At 38.2% G+C, this 25,637-nt stretch overlaps 1 protein-coding gene across 8 annotated transcripts in view; it reads right to left on the reverse strand.

The window, feature by feature from the left end:
* The window catches only part of LRCH2 (leucine rich repeats and calponin homology domain containing 2), a 165,612-nt gene extending 140,787 nt beyond the window's left edge, over positions 1–24,825 (reverse strand). For all 8 annotated transcript variants that reach the window (XR_012493305.1, XR_012493304.1, XM_074323565.1 and 5 more), the window contains exon 1: positions 24,438–24,825. Coding sequence is in view for 6 of the 8 variants with exons in the window: in XM_074323565.1 (XP_074179666.1) it covers positions 24,438–24,780 (343 nt within the window). In the remaining 2 variants the exon portion in view is untranslated. The remainder of the gene's footprint in view (positions 1–24,437) is intronic.
* Positions 24,826–25,637: the final 812 nt, after the last annotated feature.

Here is a 25,637-nt window from a genome sequence, read left to right on the forward strand (position 1 = left end):
GGCAAGGAGGGAACCCTCCTGCACTGTAAGTGGGATTGCAAATTGGTGCAGCCACTATGGAAAATAGTATGGAAGTTCCTCAAAAAGATAAAAATAGAACTACCTTATGACCCAGTAATTCCATTCCTGGGTATTCATCCAAAGAAATCCAAAACACTAATTCAAAAAAGTATATGCACACCTATGTTTACTGCGGTGCTATTCACAATAGCCAAGATATGGAACCAATCAATAGACGATTGGATAAAGAAATAGTGGTATATATATATACAATGAAGTATTACCCTGCCATAAAAAAGAATGAAGTGTTACCATTTGTGATGGAACCAGAGGGTATTATGCTAGGTGAAATAAATCAGATTGAGAAAGCAAATACCATATGATCTCACTTTTACATGGAACCTAAAGAACCGAATAAATGAGCAAACAAAATAGAAATATACTCATGGATACAGAGAACAATCTGATGGGTGCTAGAAGGGAAGGGGGCTTAGGGGATAGGTGAGAAAGGTGAAATTATTGGAAGTACAAATTGGTAGTCACAGAATACTCACAGGGATATGAAATACAGTATGGAAAATATAGTCAATAATATTGTAAAAACTATGTATAGTGTCAGATGGGTACTCGACTTATCAGGGGGATCACTTCATAAATTATATAAATGCCTAACCACTACTCTATACACCTGAAATTAATATAAAATAATATTGACTGTCAACTATAATTTAAAAAATATATGTAATCAGAGTAGAGTATAGGAAATATAGTCCATGGTATTGTAATAGCTATGTACGGTGTCAGACAGGTGCTAGATTTGTTGGGGTTAGTGCAAATATCTAATCACTATTTTGTTCTGTATACCTGAAATCAATAACAATAATTTTAAAAAGAATGAAACCCCTCCAAAATTTTACGGTAATGAAAGAAACCTGATGTAAGGACCACAAATTTTATGGAATCTATTCATATGAAATGTCCAGAATAGGCAAATCTATAGAAACAGAAAATAGATTAGTAGTTGCCAAATCCAGATTGCGGGGTGTAATGGGAAGGGAATGCTAATGGATATGGGGTTTCTTCTTCGCATGATGAAAATATTCTAAAATTAGATTGTAGTGATTGCTGGGTGCCCAAGTAACAACCAATAAACTATACACTTCAAATGGGTGAATTTTTTAAAGTGTTAAAAACAAAATAAGTAGGCAAGGATGGATCTGGAGAAAGATCATTTGTGTATTAAGCATGAACTTGAATCCACACTATATATAAAAATCAATTCTGTATTGATAAGGATCATAAATGCCCAAAACAAGTCTTTAAAACTCTTAGCAAAATATGTAGATGAAATATTTTGCAATTTTAAAGACACAAAACAGCAGTAACTATAAAGACTGATAAATTTGACTGTATCAAAATGTATGACATTTGTTCACAAAGGACTCCTTAAAAAGCAAAAAACAAGTTATAAACTAAGAGAAAATATTCACAATATAAAAATGAGTAAATGATTAGTATAAGAAATATTTTTTAACTCACAGAATTCTACAAGAAAAAGACAACCAACCAATAAAAAGTGGGTAAAATAAATGAAGTTTACAGTACAGGAAACACATATGGCCAAGAGACATTTGAAGGTATGTTAACACTGGTGATCAGAGAAATGTAAATTAAAACAGACTTTACTGAAATACCATTTTAAACTCATTTGGCCAAAATGTTTATATCTGACAATACTATTCTTAAAAGGGATATAAATTCATAGGATCTCTTACATGTGTCAATGTAAATGTAAATTGTAAACAAGTTTGGCATTATCTCTTAAGTTGAACATTGACATACCACATAAGCCAGTACTTCCACTTCTAAGTATACACACAAGAGAAATTCTTACACATGTATAACAGGAAACATGCATAATAATACTTACAGCAGCACTATTCATAAAAGCAAAATGTGGAAACAGCCTAAATGGCCATCAGTGAGAAAGTGGATAAAGTGTGGTAGTCAGACAATGAAAGATAATGCAGCCATCAAAAAGAATGAACTAAGACAATTTGGATGAATCTTAGCAACTTAATGTTAAGTAACATAAAAATTATAAGTTATATAAAGCATAGTATATATATTAGTTTGTTTTTTTCATTTTTTTTAATGTTCAAAACAAGAAATAAGCAGTGTATTATTAAGGAGCTGGCTTACCGACTCCAGGTGTTTTAGTACAAGTTGACAATCAGATTTGCATATTCAAGAGTACTCTGTCTACAGAGTGTGAAGGACTTGAAGCAAAAGTAAGGCTGAAAGAGCACTCAGGAAAACTTTGATGGGTCCAGTAAAAGGTGAGGACTTGAACAACAACAATGGCAGTGAGAATAGACAGGAAGGAAACAGATATGAAAGCTATTCAAAGAGCTATGGCCTTGGTTCCTAACTAGATATGGAGAGTAAGGGAGTAGAAGAGTCCAGAATCATTACCAAGTTTCTGGTTTGGCTGACCAGGTGGGCTAGGTTCAATAACAAGAGTTGGTTTAGTTAGTTAGTTAGTTTCTTTGATTGTTTGCTTGTCTTGTTGGATATTTTGAGTTTAAAGAGATTCTGGGATGTCAGTATCCATGTAGTTTCCTGTCTTTATGAGTAACTATACAATCTGACTCTTCCTCAAGGCCCAACCTCAGTCCCCTTTATTAAGCCCTCTCTGATGTTCTACCAACACAATCAGATGTCATCTCTTCCTCTTTGAACCTACATTAGCACTTTGTTTTCACTTACGACATTTATCTTACTGTAGCCCAGCATTTCTCAATCTTGGCATCATTGACATTGTGGACCAAATAAGTAAGTCTTTGTTGTATGGGCCAGTCCTGTTCACTGTAGGAGGCTTAGGAGCATCTCTGGCCTTACCCACTAGACGTCAGTGACAACCCCAAGTTATGATGATCAAAAGTGTATCAAGACATTACCAAATATCCTCTGGGGGCAAGTCTTCCCCTGGTGGTGAACCATTGATCTAGCCTATATAATAGTTACATGAGTACTTATTTTATACTACAATGAAATCATAAATTCCTTAAAGGCAGCAACTTTATACCTTGCCCATGTACATAAAATAGATACGACAAATCCAGTTTTACAAACTCATTAAGGCAGTTTAAGGAGACAATTATCTATGTTCAATTTCCTATTTTTAATTTATAAATGTCTTTAAAGGTAATTGATTTCCCAGTGACACAGACATCCCCAACTAATTCGCTCAAAGAATAAAGGATTTACATATTGTAATTACTTTTTTAAGAGGGGAAAAGTTCAAGGCTGCACATTCTAGAGTCTCTTAGGGGCACAACTGTATAACAGTCATTTCTTTTTTCCTTTTTTTTTTTAATTGGGGAATATTGTGTTTCTCCAGGGCCCATCAGCTCCAAGTCATTGTCCCTCAATCTAGTGGTGGAGGGTGCAGCTCAGCTCCAAGTCCAGTTGCTGTTTTCAATCTTTAGCTGCAGGGGGTGCAGCCCACCATCCCAGGAGGGAATCAAACCGGCAACACTGCTGTTCAGAGCTCGCACTGTAAGCAACTGAACCATCCGGCTGACCTAACAGTCATTTCTAAGTGAAATCCAAATTCACAAATGTTCTAGAATTTGGTTAGTAATTGGTTAGTCTCTGTAGAGTTCAAATAAAAGTTTATGCCAGTTATTTTATTTCTGTCTTTTGTCACCTTGAATCCCGAATATTATCCATAAAATTCTACAGAAAGAGACTGAAATAATTAATTTAAAGGTAAAGTGACACAAATTATAAAAGAGTACACAGAATTAACAATTTCCACAAATAGGAAAGGAGTTACATCCCTATTTAGAAAAAAGAAAATTTTTCTTTAAAAAATTTTGTATCAAAAAATACCTTAGAAAATATCCATCATTTAATATCCATTACAGTCTATTGATTGTTATTCTGTAAGTAGAATGCTATCAATTTATAATTTATTTGAAATAGGAGAAATGTAAAGATTAAAAGTTAAAAGTTTGACCTGAGTGCACTAGTTTAAAACAAGACTAAACACAAACTTATTATTGTTATAAAATTGACTGGTATAGTTTTCTTTTATTACATTAAATGGTTCGCTGGAGCGTAAGTTTTTTTTTTTTTTTTCTATAAAAGAGAAGCTCAGATAAAACTTTCTGAAACCTTTCAAGAACTGATTAAGAGTATTAACAATGCTTCAAGAAGTATCTAAATATACCCAAAGTGTAGAGAAAAAGAGAAAACTAAAATATGTCCCCTTCTAGGTCACTATGATAAACAGCCTCTGTAGAATGAGGGTGGGCATGACACAGTTTAAGTATCCCTTAGTGTGGGCTATTGGGCCAGACATTGAAAATGATATGTCCTTTTGCAAAGTTTCACTGTGTGTGTTGGAACTTAAACAACTACTAACTCCCAAGAAATAAATAAGCTATAAGTTCTCAATTACTTGTATTTGTGAAAAGTGTCCCTAGCATCATCTTTTGTAAATAAGGTTCTGGGTTTTGCCCACCTTTATAATTCTGATGATAAATATACAAATGCTTCAGCTTATGTTACAAATAATCTAAATCAAAATATTAAATGTTAAACTTTAAGCAAAGTGTCCCTATAACCCCAATTCTGAAATATCCCAACCAACCACTTCTGTCCTTTTGCCTGTCATACAGTATATATGATCATTTTTTTCAGAAAACATAAGCTCATATATTCAAAAACCAACTAATTCAGTGCTTACCACAGTCCTAATTCTAAACTGTGACTTATTCTGTGGGGACGGTTTTTTCCTGCAGCTCCCCCGCCCCCCCCCAAAAGCTCCATCCCCTGATCGGAGCTGCCTCCCTCCATCCCCTTATCGGAGATGTCTCCCGCGGGCACTATGGTTAGAGGCCTCCCTGTCAAAACAATGTTGAGCGATCACATCTGCTAGGGACGGACCTCCCCAGCACCCCGGCCAGATTTCCCCCTAACCTGAGGCCTAACCCTATAAAACAAAGCGCCTGACCCCAATTTGTGCTCAGTTCTTTGGGAACAATCCCACTGGGCCCGCTGGCGTAATAAAGCTGTGTTCTCCCTGATCTCTGCGTGCCGCTAGAGTCTCTCGGTCCTCATCATTCTTCCACAACAATTCTCCACACTGATTCCTTAAAGAATTTTGCACTGAATACCTTTCCTATGCTCATCAAGCTTTTCACTGAATACATTGCCTCACTATTTTAAGGTTAAAACTTAAGATATTAATGTCCCAGACATCGACCTTCACCTTTATCTTAGCAAAGATCAGGTTAATCCTTCCTTCCACCACTAACAGCTCCCCACCCTATCCTTGCTTCCTTTGTCCTCAAATGAATGTCCTCCCTTCTCCTATGGAATTTAAACAATGAACTCTCCACCAGTTCCCTCCTCTTGGTCTCCAAGTATGTTTGAGAAAACACAGAGTAAGCCTTACTTAACATCAGCCCTTAACACACAATGTCATTGTCAACTTCTTGTCCCTACGAATTCTCCCCTGAAATTCTGCAACTGTCCCTCCTGCCTAATCAAAACTTGATCCCATACTGACTGTTTACCTCAAGACTCAGAAAAGACCTAACTTTATAGGAAGCTTTCTCAAAAAAACTTAACCCCCAATAAAATGAAGCCTTATACCCGAGTTCCATATCACTTATTGTATAGTACATAAAACTGTACAGTTTTGAACATTGCTACATATTTTAATTCATTTCTAATTCCTACACGTATAACTGAACACATTCAACTACTTTATAAACCCAAGGAGAAGAGCCATGTCTTTCTTTTCTATTAGTCATAATCATGTTTCCAAAGTTGAAGTTCAATAAATGCTTCCTTAATGAATCTATTCTAACATCACCAGAGACATGACGACAAGCTGTGCAAACTATAAAGACAAGCTATACCAACGCACAAAACACACTGTACGCAAACAAAACTATATAATCTATGAAGTTAAACAAGCATTTATTTTTCAGAATAACCTATTTATTAGAATAGTGTTTTTTTTTCACATTTTTTTATTGGGCTGGCAATTGTTAGTAAAATTACATAGATTTCAGGTGTACAATTCTGTATTACATCATCTATAAATCCCATTGTGTGTTCACCACCCAGAGTCAGTTCTCCTTCCATCACCATATATTTGATCCCCTTATCCTCATCTCCCACCCCCCACCCTCCTTACCCTCTGGTAACCACTAAACTATTGTCTGTGTCTATGAGTGTGTGTTTTTCATTTGTTTGCCTAGTTCTTTTCTTGTGTTTGGTTTATATACCAATATCAGTGAAATCATATGGTTCTCTGCTTTTTCTGTCTGACTTATTTCGCTTAGCATCATACTCTCAAGATCCATCCATGTTGTCACAAATGTTCCTATATCATCTTTTCTTACCGCCAAATAGTATTCCATTGTGTATATATACCACAACTTCTTTATCCATTCATCTATCAAAGGACATTTTGGTTGTTTCCATGTCTTGGCCACCGTAAACAAAGCTGCAATGAACATTGGAGCACACGTGTCTTTATGTATAAATGTTTTCAGATTTTTTGGGTAGATACCCAGGAGAGGGATTGCTGGGTCATATGGTAACTCTATTCATAATTTTTTGAGGAACCTCCACACTGCCTTCCATAACGGCTGCACCAGTCTGCATTCCCACCAACAGTGTATGAGGGTTCCTTTTTCTCCACAGCCTCTCCAACACTTGTTACTATTTGTCTTGTTGATGATAGCCATTCTGACTGGGGTGAGGTGATATCTCATTGTGGTTTTTATTTGCATTTCTCTGATGATTAGTGATGTTGAGCATTTTTTCATATGTCTATTTGCCATTTGTATGTCCTCTTTGGAGAAATGTCTCTTCAGGTCCTCTGCGCATTTTTCAATTGGTTTGTTTGTTATTTTGTTGTTGAGTTTCATGAGTTCCTTGTATATTTTGGGTATTAGCTCCTTATCGGAGGCACTGTTTGCAAAAATCTTCTCCCATTCAGTTGGTTGCCTCTTTATTTTGTCAATGGTTTCTTTTGCTGTGCAGAAGCTTTTAAGTTTCATATAGTCCCATTCGTTTATTTTAGCTTTTACTTCCATTGCCTTTGGAGTCAAATTCATAAAATGCTCTTTGAACCCAAGGTCCATAAGTTTAGTACCTATGTTTTCTTCTATGCAGTTTATTGTGTCAGGTCTTATGCTTAAGTCTTTGATCCATTTTGAATTAATTTTGGTACATGGTGACAGATAGCAGTCCAGTTTCATTCTTTTGCACGTGGCTATCCAATTCTCCCAGCACTATTTATTGAAGAGGCTGTCTTTCCTCCATTGTATGTTTTTGCTTCTTTGTCAAAAATTATCTGTCCATATTTATGTGGTTTTATTTCTGGGTTCTCAATTCTATTCCATTGGTCTATGTGTCTGTTTTTCTGCCAATACCATGCTGTTTTGATTATTGTAGCCCTGTAGTACAAGCTAAAGTCAGGAAGTGTGATACCTCCAATATTGTTCTTTTTTCTTAAGATTGCTTTAGCTGTTCAGGGTCTTTTGTGGTTCCAAACAAATCTGATGATTTTTTTTGTTCTAGTTCTTTAAAAAATGACATTGGGATTTTGATGGGGATTGCATTAAATCTATATTTTGCTTTGGGTAATATGGCCATTTTAACTATGTTGATTCTTCCAATTCATGAGGAAGAATGTCTTTCCATTTCTTTGTGTCTTCTAAAATTTCTTTTAAAAATCTCTTATAGTTTTCAGCATATAGGTCTTTTACATCCTTGGTTAAGTTTTTTCCTAGGTATTTTATTCTCTTTGCTGCAGTTGCAAACGGAACTGTTTTTTGCATTTCTTTCCCTGAGATTTCATTGCTAGTATACGGGAATGCAATGGACTTTTGTACGTTGATTTTGTAGCCAGCAACTTTACTGTATTTGTTGATTGTTTCTAATAGCTTTTCGGTGGAGTCTTTAAGGTTTTCTATATATAGCATCATGTCATCTGCAAAGAGTGATAATTTAACTTCTTCATTCCCAATTTGGATGCCTTTTATTTCTTTCTCTTGCCTGATTGCTCTGGCAAGGACTTTAACACTATGTTGAAAAGCAGAGGTGATAGGGACAGCCCTGTCGTGTTCCTGAACGTAGAGCAAAGGGCTTCAGTTTTTCACCATTAATTATGAGATTAGCTGAGGGTATGTCATATATGGCCTTTATTATGTTAATGTATTTTCCTTCTATACCTATTTTATTGTTTTAATCATAAATGGATGTTGTATCTTGTCAAATGCTTTTCTGCATCAATTGATATAATCAAATGATTTTTGTACTTTATTTTGTTTATGTGATGTGTCACATTGATGGATTTGTGGGTGTTGAACCATCCTTGTGCCCCGGGGATGAACCTCACTTGGTCGTGGTGAATAATCTTTTTAATGCATTGCTGTATTCGATTTGCTAGAATTTTGTTTAGGATTTTTGCATCTGTATTCATCAGAGATATTGGTCTGTAGTTTTCTTTTTTTGTGTTGTCCTTACCAGGTTTTGGTATCAGGGTAATGTTGGCCTCATAAAATGAGTTAGGGAGTACTGTCTCTTCTTCAATTTTTGGAAGAGTTTGAGCAGGATTGGTATTAGATCCTCTTTGAAGGTTTGGTAGAATTCACTAGTGAAGCCATCTGGTCCCGGACTTTTGCTTTTGGGAAGGTTTTGGATGACTGATTCAATTTTGTTACTGGTGATCGGTCTGTTTAGATTTTCCAGTTCTTCATGGTTCAGCCTTGGAAGGCTATATGTTTCTAAGAACTTGTCCATTTCTTCTAGGCTATTGAATTTGGTGGCTTATAGTCCTTCATAGTATTCTTGGATGATCCTTCGTATTTCTGTGGTGTCCGTGATAACTTCCCCTTTTTCATTTCTGATTTTGTTAATTACTGTCTTCTCTCTTTCTATCTTAGTGAGTCTAGCCAAGGGTTTGTCAATTTTCTTAATCTTTTCAAAGAACCAGCTCTTTGTCACATTAATTTTTTCTATTGTCTTTTTGTTCTCTATTTCATTTAGTTCTGCTCTGAGTTTTGTTATTTCCTTTCTTCTGCTGACCTTGGGTTTCATTTGTTCTTCCTTTTCTAGTTATTTAAGGTTTAACATGAGGTTATTTATTTGGGATTTTCTTGTTTCTTGAGATAGGCCTGTAATGATATAAATTTCCCTCTTAAAACTGCTTTCACTGCATCCCAAAAATTTTGGTAGGATGTGTTTTCATTGTCATTTGTTTCTATGTATCTCTTGATCTCTCCTAATTACTTCTTTGACTGGGTCATTCTTTAAAAGTATGTTGTTTAATCTCCATGTATTTGTCTTTTTTCCTGCTTTCTTTTTGCAGTTGATATCCAATTTAAAAGCCTTGTGATCAGAGAATATACTGAGTATCATTTCAATCTTCTGAAATTTGCTGAGGCTGATTTTATGTCCCAATATATGGTTTATCCTTGAGAATGTTCCGTGTACACTAGAAAAAATATATAGTCTGATCTTTTAGGATGAAGTGCTCTATAAATGTCAATTATGTCCATTTCATCTAATGTGTCATATAGGGCTGCTATTTCGTTATTAATTTTCTGTTTGGATGATCCATCCATAGCTGTCAATGATGTATTTAAGTCCCCTAGCATAATTGTGCTTTGGTCCACTTCTCCCTTTAGTTCTGTTAGTAGTTGCTTGGTATATTTCAGTGTTCCTGATTGGGAGTATAAATATTGATGACTGTTATTATGGCTTCATGTTTTATAGTCCCCTTTACGATTATGAAATATCCATCTTTGTCTATTGTTAACTTTTTCACCCCGAAGTCTGTTTCATCTGATTTCAGTATGGTTACACCTGATTTTCTCTGGATACCATTTGCTTGGAGTGTCAATTTTCACCCTTTCACATTGAGTCTATGCTTGTCCTTGTAGCTGAGATGTGTGTCTTGGAGACATCATATGGTTGGGTTTAGTTTTTTGATCCCATCTGCTACTCTGTGCCTCTTTATTGGTAAGTTCAGTCCATTTGCATTTAGAGTGATTATTGATACGTGAAGATTTCCTGTCATTCTATCTTTAGTTTTCTGGTAAAGCTGTGTCTCCATTGTTTCTTTGCCTTCTTTTGTTGTCTATTATTTCTGTGTGGTGGTATTCTATGATGTTTCCCTCTGTTTCTTCTTTTATTACAGTGTATGTTTCAGTGTGGATTTTTTTGAGTGGTTACCCTTAAGTTTATGTAAAAGAAAGTTTGATATTTAGAGTATTCCATTTTCTTCAGCATGCTTACTTTCTCCATTCCCATATTCCAGTTCAGGCCTTTACTCTCCCCCTTTTTATGTTTTGGTTGCCACAAATTGTCCCTGTTGATGGTGGTCGAATAGCCTCCTTTAGTATTTCTTGTAGTGCAGGTCGTGTATTAGAAAATTCCCTCAGCTTCTGTATGTCTGGAAAGGTCTTTATTCCTCCTTCATATCTAAAGGATATCTTTGCTGGATATATTATTCTTGGCTCATAATTTCTCTCTTTCAATAGTTTGAATATTTGGTTCCACTCCCTGCTGGCTTGTAGAGTGTCTGCTGAAAAATCTGATGATAAGCTAATGGGCTTTTGTTCGTAGGTTTCCGTCTTCCTTTTCCTGTATGCCTTGAGGATTCATTCTTTGTCGTTGATATTAGACAGCTTCAATACAATGTGCCTTGTAGAAGGCATGTTGGGATTGAAGTAATTTGGTGTTCTATGTGCTTCTTGGATTCGAGGATCCAGTTCTGTCCACAAGCTTAGGAAGTTCTCATTAACAATTTGTTTTAATATATTCTCTGTTCCCTTCTCTCTTTCTTCTCCTTCTGGTATGCCCATTATTCTTATATTGACCTTTCTGATGGAGTCAGAAAGTTCTCATAGAGTTCGTTTATTTGTTTTATGTCTCAAGTCTCTTCATTCTTCCACCTGTGTTATTTCCAGGTTTCTATCTTCGATGTCACTGATTCTTTCCTCCATTTGTCAACTCTACTACCTAAGCTGGTTTTTTCCTTCTTCATTTCTTCTATTGAGTTCTTAATCTCCAGAAATTCTATTTGGTTCTGGTTTAAAATCTCAATCTCTTTCGTAAAATGCTCATTTTGATCTTTGATTGTGTTTCTGAGTTCATTAAACTGCCTTTCTGTGTTTTCTTGCATCTCATTGAGTTTTTCCACAAGTGCAATCTTGAATACTCTATCATTTAAGTCACATATTTCCATATCGTTAAGTTCCTTTTCTGGAGACTTTTCACTGTCTTTCTGAGATGTCTTTTTGCCTTGGTTTTTCGTGGCAATTAATGATTTACTGTTTCTCTTCCTAGACATCTACAGGAGTGGCTTCTGCAACAGGTTGATAGGAAGAGGGCTTTCTTTTGTTTTCCAGTACATGTTGGTAGATTGTTTTATTTTCTCTCCCACTCTGTAGTGTTATGTTTTCTCTGCACTATTCCAACTTCTCACACAATGGGGGGATACCCTGGAAGATCAGCTTCTCCATTGTTAACAGTTCTCCTGGGTCATAGTGCTCTGCGTCCCTGTTGGGATGCGGAGAGCTTTTGAAGTTCCAAAGCTCTTCCTGCGCCAGATACAGAGCCCGTGTGTTTCAGCAGTTCTGTTTACTCCTGCAGGGATCCACCCATATAGGTGGGGACAGAAGTAGGCTGAGTTGTGAGAAGTGGCCCAGAGCAATGGCGGCGACCACCACCACAGTCAGTCCTGCTTCCACAGCTACCTCCCCTTTGCCATAACTAGTTGGGCTGCGAATCTCTGTCTGCGGTACACAGTTCTCAGAACAGCAAATATTCTGTTCTCCTGATCTGACACTGGTATTTTTCCCCTCTAGCACTGGGCAGGTGGGGGCAGGGCGAGCTCTGGGAGGGTACGGAGGGGGCAGCTAGTCTCAGTGCCTACGGCTTCAGTTCTCTGCTCAACAGTGAGGGCTTAAACCACTGTTTTCAGCCTTCGTGCCTCTGTCTTTTCTCCAAGGTCTCTGCCGTGAGCGTTGGGTTCAGCCGTGTTACATGCTGTCTCCTCAGCCCTGTGGGCCATAAATGGAGCCGTAGTAGTCCGAATTCTTCCCTCCCACGCAGCTGCAGTAGTTCTGGGATGCAGCGAGCTCAGAGCACTGAGCTAGGTCTGTGTCTTGCGCCTGCGCGGCCCCATCTCCGTACTTCTCCCTTCCCTCCTTCCCCGCTGGTGCGATTTGCCCATCTTTAGGTGAATTCAGTAGTGGGCCTCTTCGTCTTGCCGGTCTGCTGTGCAGGGAGTCCTTTGTGGAGTCATAGCTGTTCAATTCGTTGTAAATTCTAGGGGAGATTTACAGAGGCTCACCTCATGCCACCATTTTGATCACATCTCTGTGCTTATTTTAATAGCTTTGTTATAAGGAGAGAATGTGTTACAATGGAACTAACACTGAATGGTGAGAGCCAGAATTGGAAAACCTAGCTTGACCCGCACTCCCGCATACAATAGTCATTTAACTTTGGGCAAATCACTTAACCCTCTCAACTAGGAGTAGTTACTATGTACTCTGCCAAGCTTACAGGGTTATTACTAAGATACAATAGGATAATACACTGCGTTTCCCTGAAAGTAAGACCTAGCCAGACCATCTGCTCTAATGTGTCTTTTGGAACAAAAATTAATATAAGACCCGGTCTTATTTTATTATAAGACCAGGTATAATATAATACTGGGTACAATATCAGACCGTGTCTTATATAATATAAGACCCGGTCTTACAGTAAAATAAGACCGTGTCTTATATTAATTTTTGCTCCAAAAGACGCATTACAGCTGATGGCCCTGGTAGGTCTTATTTTCGGGGAAACATGGTACATGAAAAGTGCTTCGAAATTTATAAAGAGTTGTATAAATGTTATTACTTGAATGATGGATGTACCCTCCAATTTAAGAGAACATTTTCTTTTAAAATGTTAACTTGTAAAAGAAAGAAATTAAAGGGCAAGTATTTATGCTACAGAAGAATTACTGAATAAAATCATTACAAAGTCCATCAAATCAAACTCAATCTAGAGCAATTAAAATGTGAGTCAACTGTCAAAAATATGCCTCACATTAGATTTTTCAAGAAGACATTTATTAAATAAAGGAAGGCAGATATTTGAATCAGGGCACAAAATGACAATCAGAAACTCATTCCACTGAATGCACTGAGAGGGCCTTCACCTATGTAAGGAAATCAGATGCTGCAGCAATAAAAAGATGAGTGATTGCCGGGAGTTGGGGGCCAGGGGAGAGAAAGGAATCAACAGGAGGAGCACGGAGGATTTTGACGGCAGTAAAAATATTTCATATAACACTTAATGGGAAATATGTGTTGTCATGTATTTGTTCAAACCCATATAATGTACACCAAGAGTGAGCCTTAATGTAAACCAGGAGCTTTGGGTGATTATCATGCGTGAATATAGGTTCATAAATTGTAACAAATGTACCACTGCGGTGGGGGATGTTAATAATGGGGAAGGGTATACATGTGTAGAAAAAGGAAATATATGAGAACTCTCTGTACTTTCTGCTCAATTTTGCTGTGAACCTAAAACTGCCCTAAAAAAATAAGGTCAATTTTTTTTTCAAAGCTGATGCTGCAAAGTTTATCTGGCTCCATTTTACAACTTGATACAATGAATGCACCATGCCCCACAGTTGAAGAGGTGAACCAGCACATGTAGGAAATACTAGAGTTCACTCCTGGTTTACAGGAAAACATGTGATTAACCAGGACACAGCAAAATCTGATATATGTAAGAATTGCTAAATCTGTTTCACAGACCTATTGTTTATAGACATAAAAAGGTACGAAGAAGCAGATGGCACAGCTGCAAGTAGGTTGATACTTATTCATAGCACTGGTGACAAAGTCAAATATGAAGTTTCAGGATTTGTTAGGGTAGCCATTAAAATTGTTTTCAAGCTTTCTTAAAGTCAACAAATTATCACAGTATCCAGACAAACTAAAAAAAAAAAAATCTAGGCAATTTCCCTTCGTCTTGCCAAGCTTATTTACAGACCATCAAAAACAAGACATTACAGCAAGAGTCAGCTACTTTTCTGAAATGGTTTACCAACTTTCTAATCTCTGTTTTTATGTCTTTATATGGGTGAGGATTTTAATCAAAAAGTATCTGGAAAGCAGATCTACTCAAAAAGGTCACAAACACAAACCACCAACTGGAGATTCAAGTAAATTAGCAAACTCTCTCTTTTAAATGTTCATCTCCTAGAAAGATTGCCATAATTATCTGTGAGCTCCATCCCAGCAAAGGAAGGGGCAGTGAGGCTAAAGAGAAAAAAAGAAACAAGGACAGCAGCAGGAGGAGGAACGGGGCAGGTGAAGAACAGACACCAGAAATGCAAAAAGAGGTAAAAGACACCAAAGAGATAAATTTTGCTATCTATCCATTTGCTACCTACTATCCATTTTAACTCATAGCAAGACAGTTAATAGTAGAGAAAACAAGATTTTGCTGCTACATGTTTTGGAGGCACTATTTTCTTAATGCAAACTTATCAAACAGTATTATATGTAAACCAGAGTAATACAGGAGAACTGAAGAAACTGTACCTTCCTGGTATGTTTCTATTCACTATCGACATAATATGATGGAAAATAAAATGAGTCTCTGCTTCACACAAGTCTATTAAAAAGAATATTGAACTAGAACTTGAATACTTGGCTCCTAGTCTGGGTTTTTGACTCTCTTGACAAGTGGCTTTATGTTAGTCACTAGACTTTTAGCAATATTCTCAATCACTCAAACAATAAATATTCCTTGAGTGCCTAAAAGTGAGCTCTTTTAGTTTCTCAACCCTGACTCCTCATTAGAAACACCTGAGCAGACATTTAAAAAAAAAATAAAACAAGACTCTTGGCCCCCGAGGCTCTGATTTAATTGGTCCGGGGTGGGGCCCAGGCACAGGTTTTTTAAAAACACTCCCTTGAGATTTTAATGTGCAGCCAAGGTGGAGAACCACTGGCCTATTTCATCTTATGTATATATAAGGAGCAGCAAAATAATACAAAAAGCCCTCCCCACTTCCGTTGAAATTTATCAATTTCCCCTTCTTACCAATTTTGTTTTAACCCGGATTCTCACCACCTCACACTTAGATTAATAAAATAGCTTCCTACCTATTTTTCCTTCCTCCAGTCTCTTCCCAAGCCAATAAACCATTATATGGTTGTCTAATCTGAAACATTATCGCAATGAGAGTCATTTTAAGTATAACAGCATGAACAAGAAACTATTTTCATCAAAGGATATGCAATGTAAAAGTATATATGTGTATGTTTGTGTGTATGTCTTTGTACGTATGTATAATCTCAGACATGCTCCATTTTTCTTCAATTCCAGTGTACCTACCTTCATTTATACATAATGGATACTATTCTCTTTAGATACCAAAACATTGCCCCTAAACAGTTCATGCCTGAAGTTTGTCCAAAAATGGCATATGAGTCCCTCAGATTTCTCATTTAAATTTTGAAGTGTTCCCACAAGGAACATACATTCTACAGGGGAAAAAAAGTAAAATGAAGTGGACTTATCTCACAAAGTCCTGTGTTACTGTAGACCCTGATAAAGTTTATAATGAACAAATGCTTTACCAAGAACAAACATGGTTCTGCGTTCTGTTCATGCTTGCCTCCAAACACCAACTGAAGGCTTAAAAATGAAAGATTATAACCACATGATATTTGTATTTATGAAAAATATTATCAAGTACAATATATAATGAGAAGACTGACCAAGTACATGACTTATTCCCTGCCTTTACGGAGCTATCCATCTTCTCAGGGACAGTAAGACAAACATAAAAAGAAAATAAAGCCAGCACTAGCAAGTAAAGACTACAGACAATAAGTACCATGGAAATTCAAAGAAACAGGAGACTGCTATGGACTAAAGGAGTTGGAGACAGCTACTTGGAAAGCTGGGTCTTGAACAGGTCGAGAAAAGAAGGAAATCGGAAGCATGTGGATGTCCTTCTACAAAAATGAGGCAGAAATTCAGAAAACATATTTGAGGGACAGGAAGTAGACCTAGTTGTAACAGAGGGTACTATGTAAGAGCTTTGGGGAAGGTAAGGTTGCAGTGATAAATTGGAGCCAGAAAGAGTGAAAGCCCTGAATGCCAAGGCAGGATGCTTGAACTTTCTCCTAGGCAGATCCATTATACGTTATGAAGGAAAATAAGCAAAACAATATATCCCAATAATGATGCAGTCTGAAACCAATTTTCTTGAAGCCTTTGAAGGACATACAAAGTAGTACAATATCTTGCCAATGTATTCATAAACATGTAAACGTATTGTTTAGGAAATCTGTTCAGAGTAAAGGAGTAAATACTCAAGCATGCTTTCCAAATACCACAAAATCAATGATCAATTATGCTTTCTTGAGGGACACAGACCTAGCTCAGTGCTCCGAGCTCGCTGCATCCTGGAAACGCTCTAGCTGCGGCAAAGGGAAGAACTCGAATGGCTAGGGCTCTACTTATGGCCCACAGGGCTGAGGGGGCAGCATATAACATGGCTGAACCCAATGCTCACGGCAGAGACCTCGGTGAAAAGACAGAGGCACGAAGGCTGAAAACGGTGCTTTAAGCCCTCACTGCCGAGCAGAGAACAGAAGACTTAGGCACTGAGACTAGCCGCCCACTCCCTACCCTCCCAGAGTTCGCCCCGCCCCCACCTGCCCGTTGCTGGAAGCAGAACAGTAGCAGTGTCAGATCAAAAGTATAGAATATTTGCTGTTCTGAGAACTGTGGACCGCAGACACAGATCTGCAGCCCAACAAGTTCCAGCAAAAGCGGGGGAGCTGTGGAAGCATGACCTGCTGTGGTGGTGGTCGCCCACATTGCTCTGGGCCAACTCTCACAACTCACCCCGCCCCTGGACCCACCTAACTGAGTGGAACCCAACAGGAGTAAATAGAAATGCTGAAACATATGGGCTCTGAATCTGGAGAAGGAAGAGTTTTGGAACTTCAAAAGCTCTCTGCATACCCACACGGACACTGTGCCCTGTGACCCAGGCGAACTATTAAAAGAGGAGAAGTCCGTCTCCCAGGGAATTGCACCATTGTATGAGAAGCTGGAATATTGCAGAGAAAACATACCACTACTGTGTGAGACAGAAAAAAAAGGCTGCAGTCAGACAGAAAAGAAAACATTCTACCAACAAGTACTGGAAAACAAAAGAAAGACCTCTTCCTATCAACCTGTTGCAGAAGCCACTCCTGTAGATGTCTAGGAAGAGAAATAATAATTCAGTAATTGCCATGAATAACCAACGCAACAAGACAACTCAGAAAGAAAGTGAAAACTCTCCAGAAAAGGCACTTAAATATATGGAAATATGTGACTTAAATGACAGAGAATTCAAGATTGCACTTCTGAAAAAACTCAACGAGACGCAAGAAAACACAGAAAGGCAGTTTAATGAACTCAGAAACACAATCAAACAACAACATGAACATTTTACGAAACAGACTGAAATTTTTAAAAAGAACCAAATAGAATTTCTGGAGTATAAGAACACAATGGAAGAAATCAAGAATGAAATAACCAGCTTAGGTAGTAGAGTTGACCAGATGGAGGAAAGAATCAGTGACATCGAAGATAGAAACATGGAAATAACACAGATGGAAGAAGAAAGAGACTTGAAACTTAAAACACATGAAAGAACTCAACAAGAACTTTCTGACTCCATCAGAAAGAGCAATATAAGAATAATGGGCATACCAGAAGGAGAAGAAAGAGAGAAGGGAACAGAAAATATATTCAAAAAAATTGTTGATGAGAATTTCCCAAACTTGTGGACAGAACTGGATCCTCGAATCCAAGAAGCAAATAGAACACCTAACTACCTCAATCCCAACAGGCCTTCTCCAAGGCACATTGTATTGAAGCTGTCTAAAATCAACGACAAAGAAAGAATCTTCAAGGCAGCCAGGGAAAAGAAGACAGCTACCTACAAAGGAAAGACCATTAGATTATCATCAGATTTTTCAGCAGAAACTCAACAAGCCAGGAGGGAGTGGAACCAAATATTCAAACTATTGAAAGAAACCATGAGCCAAGAATAATATATCCAGCAAAGATATCCTTTAGATATGAAGGAGGAATAAAGACCTTTCCAGACATACAGAAGCTGAGGGAATTTTCTAATACACGACCTGCACTACAAGAAATATTAAAGGAGACTATTCAACAACCATCAACAGGGACAATTTCTGGCAACCAAAATATAAAAAGGGGGAGAGTAAAGGCCTAAACTGGAATATGGGAATGGAGAAAGTAAGCGTGCAGAAGAAAATGGAATACTCTATCAAACTTTGTTTTACATAAAATTAAGGGTAACCACTCAAAAGAAATCCAGAACTGAAATATATACTGTAATAAAAGAAGAAACAGAGGGAAACATCATAGAATACCACCACACAGAAATAACAGACAAAACAAAAAGGCAAAGAAACAATGGAGACACACCCTTACCAGAAAACTAAAGATAGAATGACAGGAAATCCAAACATATCAATAATCACCCTAAATGTAAATGGACTCAACTCAACAAGAAAAAGGCAGAGTAGCAGATTGGACCTAAAAACTAAACCCAACCATATGCTGTCTCCAAGAGACACATCTCAGCTACAAGGACAAGCATAGACTGAAAGTGAAAGGGTGGAAATTGACACTCCAAGCAAATGGTACCCAGAGAAAATCAGGTGTAGCCATAATGATATCAGATGAAACAGACTTCAAGGTGAAAAAGTTAACAAGAGACAAAGTGGACATTTCATAATGGTGAAGGGTACTATAAAAGACAAAGACATAACAGTCATCGATATTTATGCCCCCAATCAGGGAGCACCGAAATATACCAAGCAACTGCTAACAGAACTAAAGGGAGAAATGGACTAACACACAATTATACTAGGGAACTTAAATACATCATTGACAGCAATGGATAGATCACCCAAACAGAAAATAAATAACGAAATATCAGCCCTAAAGGACACATTAGATGAAATGGACATAACTGACATACATAGAGCACTTCATCCTAAAACATCACACTATACATTCTTTTCTAGTGTACACGGAACATTCTCAAGGATAGACCATATATTGGGACATAAAATCAGCCTTACCAAATTAAAGAAGATGGAAATGATACCTAGCATATTCTCTGATCACAAGTCTTTGAAATTGGATATCAACTGCAAAAAGAAAGCAGGAAAAAGCACAAATACATGGAGATTAAACAACATGCTTTTAAAGAACTACTGGATAAGTAAGAAATTAGAGGAGAGATCAAAAGATACATAGAAACAAATGACAATGAAAATAAATCCTACCAAAATTTTTGGGAGGCAGCGAAACCAGTTTTAAGGTAACTTTATCTCATTACAGGCCTATCTCAAGAAACAAGAAAAATCCCAAAGAAATAACCTCATGTTACACCTTAAAGAACTAGAAAAAGAAGAACAAAGGAAACCCAAGGTCAGCAGAAGAAAGGAAATAACAAAAGTCAGAGCAGAACTAAATGAACTAGAGAACAAAAAGATAATAGAAAAAATTAATGTGACAAAGAGCTGGTTCTTTGAGAAGATTAACAAAATTGACAAATCCTTGGCTAGACTCACTAAGATAAAAAGAGAGCAGAACTAATTAACAAAATCAGAAATGAAAAAGGGGAAATTATCACGGACACCACAGAAATTACAAAGGAACATCCAAGAATACTATGAAGGACTATATGCCACCAAATTCAATAACCTAGAAGAAATGGACAAGTTCTTAGAAACATATAGCCTTCCTAGGCTGAACCATGAAGAACTGGAAAAATCTAAACAGACTGATCACCAGTAACGAAATTGAATCAGTCATCCAAAACCTTCCCAAAAGCAAAAGTCCAGGACCAGATAGATGGCTTCACTAGTGAATTCTACCAAACCTTCAAAGAGGATCTAATACCAATCCTGCTCAAACTCTTCCAAAAAATTGAAGAAGAGACAGTACTCCCTAACTCATTTTATGAAGCCAATATTACCCTAATACCAAAACCTGGTAGGACAACACAAAAACGGAAACTACAGACCAATATCTCTGAGGAATACAAATGCAAAAATCCAAAACAAAATTCTAGCAAATCTAACACAACAATGCATTAAAAAGATTATTCATCACGACCAAGTGGGGTTCATCCCGGGGCACAAGATGGTTCAACATCCGCAAATCCATCAATGTGATAAATCACATAAACAAAATAAAGGACAAAAATCATATGATTATATCAATTGATGCAGAAAAAGGATTTGACAAGATACAACATCCATTTATGATTAAAACACTTAATAAAATAAGTATAGAAGGAAAATACCTTAACATAATAAAGGCCATATATGACAAGCCCTCTGCTAATCTCATAATTAATGGTGAAAAACTGAAGCCCTTTGCTCTACGTTCAGGAACACGACAGGGCTGTCCCCTATCACCTCTGCTTTTCAACATAGTGTTGGAAGTCCTTGCCAGAGCAATCAGGCAAGAGAAAGAAATAAAAGGCATCCAAATTGGGAATGAAGAAGTTAAATTATCACTCTTTGCAGATGACATGATGCTATATATAGAAAACCCTAAAGACTCCACCAAAAAGCTATTAGAAACAATCAACGAATACAATAAAGTTGCTGGCTACAAAATCAACGTACAAAAGTCCATTGCTTTCCTATATACTAACAATGAAATCTCAGAAAAAGAAACACAAAAATTCCTTTTGCATTTGCAACAAAAAGAATAAAACACCTAGGAATAAACCTAACCAAGGATGTGAAAGACCTATATCCTGAAAACTGTAAGACATTTTTTAAAAGAAATTGAGAAGATACAAAATTTTTTAAAGAAATTGAGAAGATACAAAGAAATGCAAGGACATTCTGTGCTCAAGGATTGGAAGATTCAACATATTTTAAATGGCCGTATTAACCAAAGCAATATACAGATTTAATGCAATCCCCATCAAAATCCCAGACATTTTTTATAGATATAGAACAAAAAATCTTCAGATTTGTTTGGAACCACAAAAGACACTGAATAGCCAAAGCAATCTTTTTTTTTTTTTTTTTTTAATTGGGGAAGGGGAACAGGGCTTTATTGGGGAACAGTGTGTCAAGCTGTTGTCCTTTCAATCTTAGTTTTGGAGGGTGCCGTTCAGCTTCAAGTTGTTGTCCTTTCAGTCTTAGTTGTGGAGTGCGCAGCTCAGCTCCAGGTCCAGTTGCATTGCTAGTTGTCGGGGGCACAGCCCACCATCCCTTGCGGGAGTCGAACCGGCAACCCTGTGGTTGAGAGGACGCGCTCCAACCAACTGTGCCATCCAGGAGTCAGCTCAGCTCAAGGTGCTGTGTTCAATCTTAGTGCAGGGGGCGGAGCCAACCATCCGTTGCGGGATTCGAGGGATTGAACTGGCAACTTTGTGGTTGAGAGCCCACTGGCCCATGTCAGAATCGAACCGGCAGCCTTCGGAGTTAGGAGAATGGAACTCTAACCACCTGAGCCACCGGGCCGGCCCCGCCAAAGCAATCTTAAGAAAAAAGAACAATACTGGAGGTATCACACTCCCTGAGTTTAGCTTGTACTACAGGGCTACAATAATCAAAACAGCATGGTATTGGCAGAAAAACAGACACATAGACCAATGGAATAGAATTGAGAACCCAGAAATAAAACCACATAAATATGGACAGATAATTTTTGACAAAGAAGCTAAAAACATACAATTGAGGAAAGACAACCTCTTCAATAAATGGTGCTGGGAGAATTGGATAGCCACGTGCAAAAGAATGAAACTGGACTGCTATTTGTCACCATGTACCAAAGTTAATTCAAAATGGATCAAAGACTTAAGCATAAGACCTGACACAATAAACTGCATAGAAGAAAACATAGGTACTAAACTTATGGACCTTGGGTTCAAAGAGCATTTTATGAATTTGACTCCAAAGGCAATGGAAGTAAAAGCTAAAATAAGCGAATGAGACTATATGAAACTTAAAAGCTTCTGCACAGCAAAAGAAACCATCGACAAAATATAGAGGCCACCAACTGAATGGGAGAAGATTTTTGCAAATAACACCTCCGATAAGGGGCTAATATCCAGAATATACAAGGAACCCATGCAACTCAACAACAAAAAAACAAACAACCCAATTGAAAAATGAGCAGAGGACTTGAAGAGACATTTCTCAAAAGAGGACATACAAATGGCAAATAGACATATGAAAAAATGCTCAACATCACTAATTATCAGAGATATGCAAATAAAAACCACAATGAGATATCACCTCACCCCAGTCAGAATGGATGTCATCAACAGGACAAATAGTAACAAGTGTTGGAGAGGCTGTGGAGAAAAAGGAACCCTCATACACTGTTGGTGGGAATGCAGATTGCTGCAGGTGTTATAGAAGGCAGTGTGGAGGTTCCTCAAAAAATTACAAATATAATTACCATATGACCCAGCAATCCCTCTCCTGGGTATCTACCCAAAAAATCTGAAAACATTTATGCATAAAGACACGTGTGCTCCAATGTTCATTGCAGCTTGTTTACGGTGGCCAAGGCATGGAAACAACCAAAATGTCCTTCGATAGATGAATGGATAAAGAAGTTGTGGTATATATACACAATGGAATACTATTCGGCAGTAAGAAAAGATTATATAGGAACATTTGTGGCAACATGGATGGATCTTGAGAGTATGATGCTAAGCGAAATAAGTCTGACAGAAAAAGCAGAAAACCATATGATTTCACTGATAATGTGGTATATAAACCAAAAACAACAAGAGAACAAGACAAACAAATGAGAAACAAAAAGTGATAGACAGGACAATAGTTTAGTGGTTACCAGAGGGTAAGGGGGATAGGGGGTGGGAGATGAGGGTAAGGGGGATCAAATATATGGTGATGGAAGGAGAACTGACTCTGGGTGGTGAACACACAATGGGATTTATAGATGATGTAATACAGAATTGTACACCTGAAATCTATGTAATTTTACTAACAATTATCACCCCAATAAATTTTTTAAAAAAGTATGTATTCATAGTTCTTAGGATAATTCCTAAAAGAATGATTGGGTGGAAGGCTTCAATTTTCGGTTTTCTTCCTCCCCACCCTCCTCCAAACCCATACCTTGATTTAAAATCCAGAAACTGCATATACTGAAATAGTGTTATTCTGAAAATAGGAAGCCTTTTATTAACTTCTCATTATGTGTGAATTTACTTACTATATTGTTTGAAACTTACTACATCTATTGAAATAATTTTGTCCATGATTTGTTTCAGCAAAGCAGATGAAAACAGACATATAAATAGCAAATTTAAAGATATAAAAAGCAAAAAAACCCTTCCGTAACACCAAAACATACCTAAAATAATCAGCATTGGTTTATAAGGCAGAGCGGAGTGTGTTCATAACAAAAAAATGCCATCCACAACAAAGAGTCCCAGAGAGTATTTGAAGAACATTACAATAGCCAATTTCTCATCCAAAATGATAAACCATTAACCCACAATTCCATAGACAAGAGAGTTAATTATGTTTCTCAAAAATGCCCTTAAAATTTCTGGCTATTTCTGCTATAAAAATTAAGACTCTAACATAATTCAAAACAAGGATTCTTGCCCTGGGTAAGGAGACACCTAAGTGATTGATGATTTAATTTGACTGCAGCAAACACTAATTTAACCACCACTACCTTCTCAACATCAGGAAAATGAAAAATCTCAGTCTTCAAGGCATACGTGACAAGAAGGCAAGAATATTCTAAAATGATTAAAACACACAAAATAAGAATACAGAAAAACCGTGGCAATATTGCTGCTGTACTATGAAAAGCGATATACCATTCTTGCAGGCACGTATGCCTTTTCAGAATATAATATGTATAAATTTTTATTTTATGCACTCTTTCCCCCCCACCCACCCCCCGGGAAAGATGGGTACATTCAGGAGAGTTGGAAGAACTGCGTTAAGGAAGGTGTCATTACCTCCCCTTACTGCGCAACCTAGCTTTAACAATAATGCTCTTTCACCCCTCAGAGCCCACCGGCTTTCCACACATCCTTCAATCCGCATTCCTTCCCCGACTCCCCTATTCCCTTGTCTGCCCCCCACATTCAGAACAGGCAGCTCCGACTTCGTCAGTCTCGCTTCCCCCGCGCACCCGCCCAGACCAGCAGAGTCCAACAACGCAGCCACGCAGCCACCCACTCACCCACTCCCTCCACCTCCTTGTTCTCAGCCCAGCGTCTCCTCACCACCCCGTGCCCGCCTTGTCACCTGCTTGGGTGGTGTCGGTCAGGTCGTAGCCGCTGCTGGGAAAGTCTCGGAGTTTCCTACCACTGAGACTGAGGATGCCGGAGTTGCCCGCCTCCTCCAGGGCCCGGTCCAGGCTCCTTGCGGTGTGTTGAGGCTGCAGGCTCCCCGGGTTCCACTGCGGCCCGTTAGGGAACGGCTGGCCGAAAAGAGTCGGTACCGGGATGGGCACCACCAGGGTCCCGCCGCCGCCGCCTCCCCCTCCGGCTCCACCACCTCCTCCGGCCGCTCCACCGCCACCGCTACTTCCACCTCCACCACAACCGCCGCCCCCACTACAACCACCACCTCCCTGACTCGCCGCCATGTTCCTGAGAGAGAGAATAGCCCCCGACAATACTCAGCGTGCGCCGTGAGTGTAGGGGATTCCTAGAACGCATGCGCAGGCTGGGGTCAGCGTGGCGGGGGCGAGGTAGAGGGGGAAGGAACCAGGGGGCGGGCTTGGAGGAGGTGTTGGGGAGGAAAGAGAGGATGTTGAAATGTGCAAAACGATTGCTTTAAGAAATCTGTGATCAGAGGAAGGATGCTGAATCCTGGTTCCGCTGCTTTGGGTACCAACATCTTGCGAAGTGACACCAGCTTAACTATACGTCATTAGCGATGTGTACCCCAATCTCTGAGTTGCTTCCCCTTTTTCGTTCTGCGAAACAAAGGGAAATACATTAGATAGGGATGAAAGGGGTTCGTTTCAGAATATATTGAAACCGCATTTCGGACTAACAGCCACCTTATTGAAACGCTTACCGCAAATGCCTCAAGAATCGTTTACCAGTGTTTATAAGGAGAGAAATGATTGGGAACACGTTGGGAGGAAAACTGGTGCAGAACTGAGTTTTAAGCATGTATAAGTTTTGCCATAATTTAGAATTCCAAAATAAGAAAAGACTTTTTAAATATTGTCAAGAAAGCCTCTCGTTTCAGTGTGTTTGGGTCTCTGCCTTCCAAACCTTGGAAAAGTTCTCTGCATTCTGTTCTATCATTCTTTGAAGTTGTGCCAAAATCTCCAAAATATCTCGAATTTCTTCCCATCAATTTCTTCCCATCATGTCGGTATAGCTGGTGGAAAACTCTTTGATCATGAAACAACCTTAAAATTTATTTTTCAAATACAGGTTTTGGTTTTAGGTGGAATTCTGAAGATTCAGCACTGGGGCTATGACACTA

The sequence above is a fragment of the Rhinolophus sinicus genome, chromosome X (genome assembly GCF_036562045.2).
Source record: "Rhinolophus sinicus isolate RSC01 chromosome X, ASM3656204v1, whole genome shotgun sequence".
In the NCBI taxonomy this organism is placed as follows: Eukaryota; Metazoa; Chordata; class Mammalia; order Chiroptera; family Rhinolophidae; genus Rhinolophus; species Rhinolophus sinicus.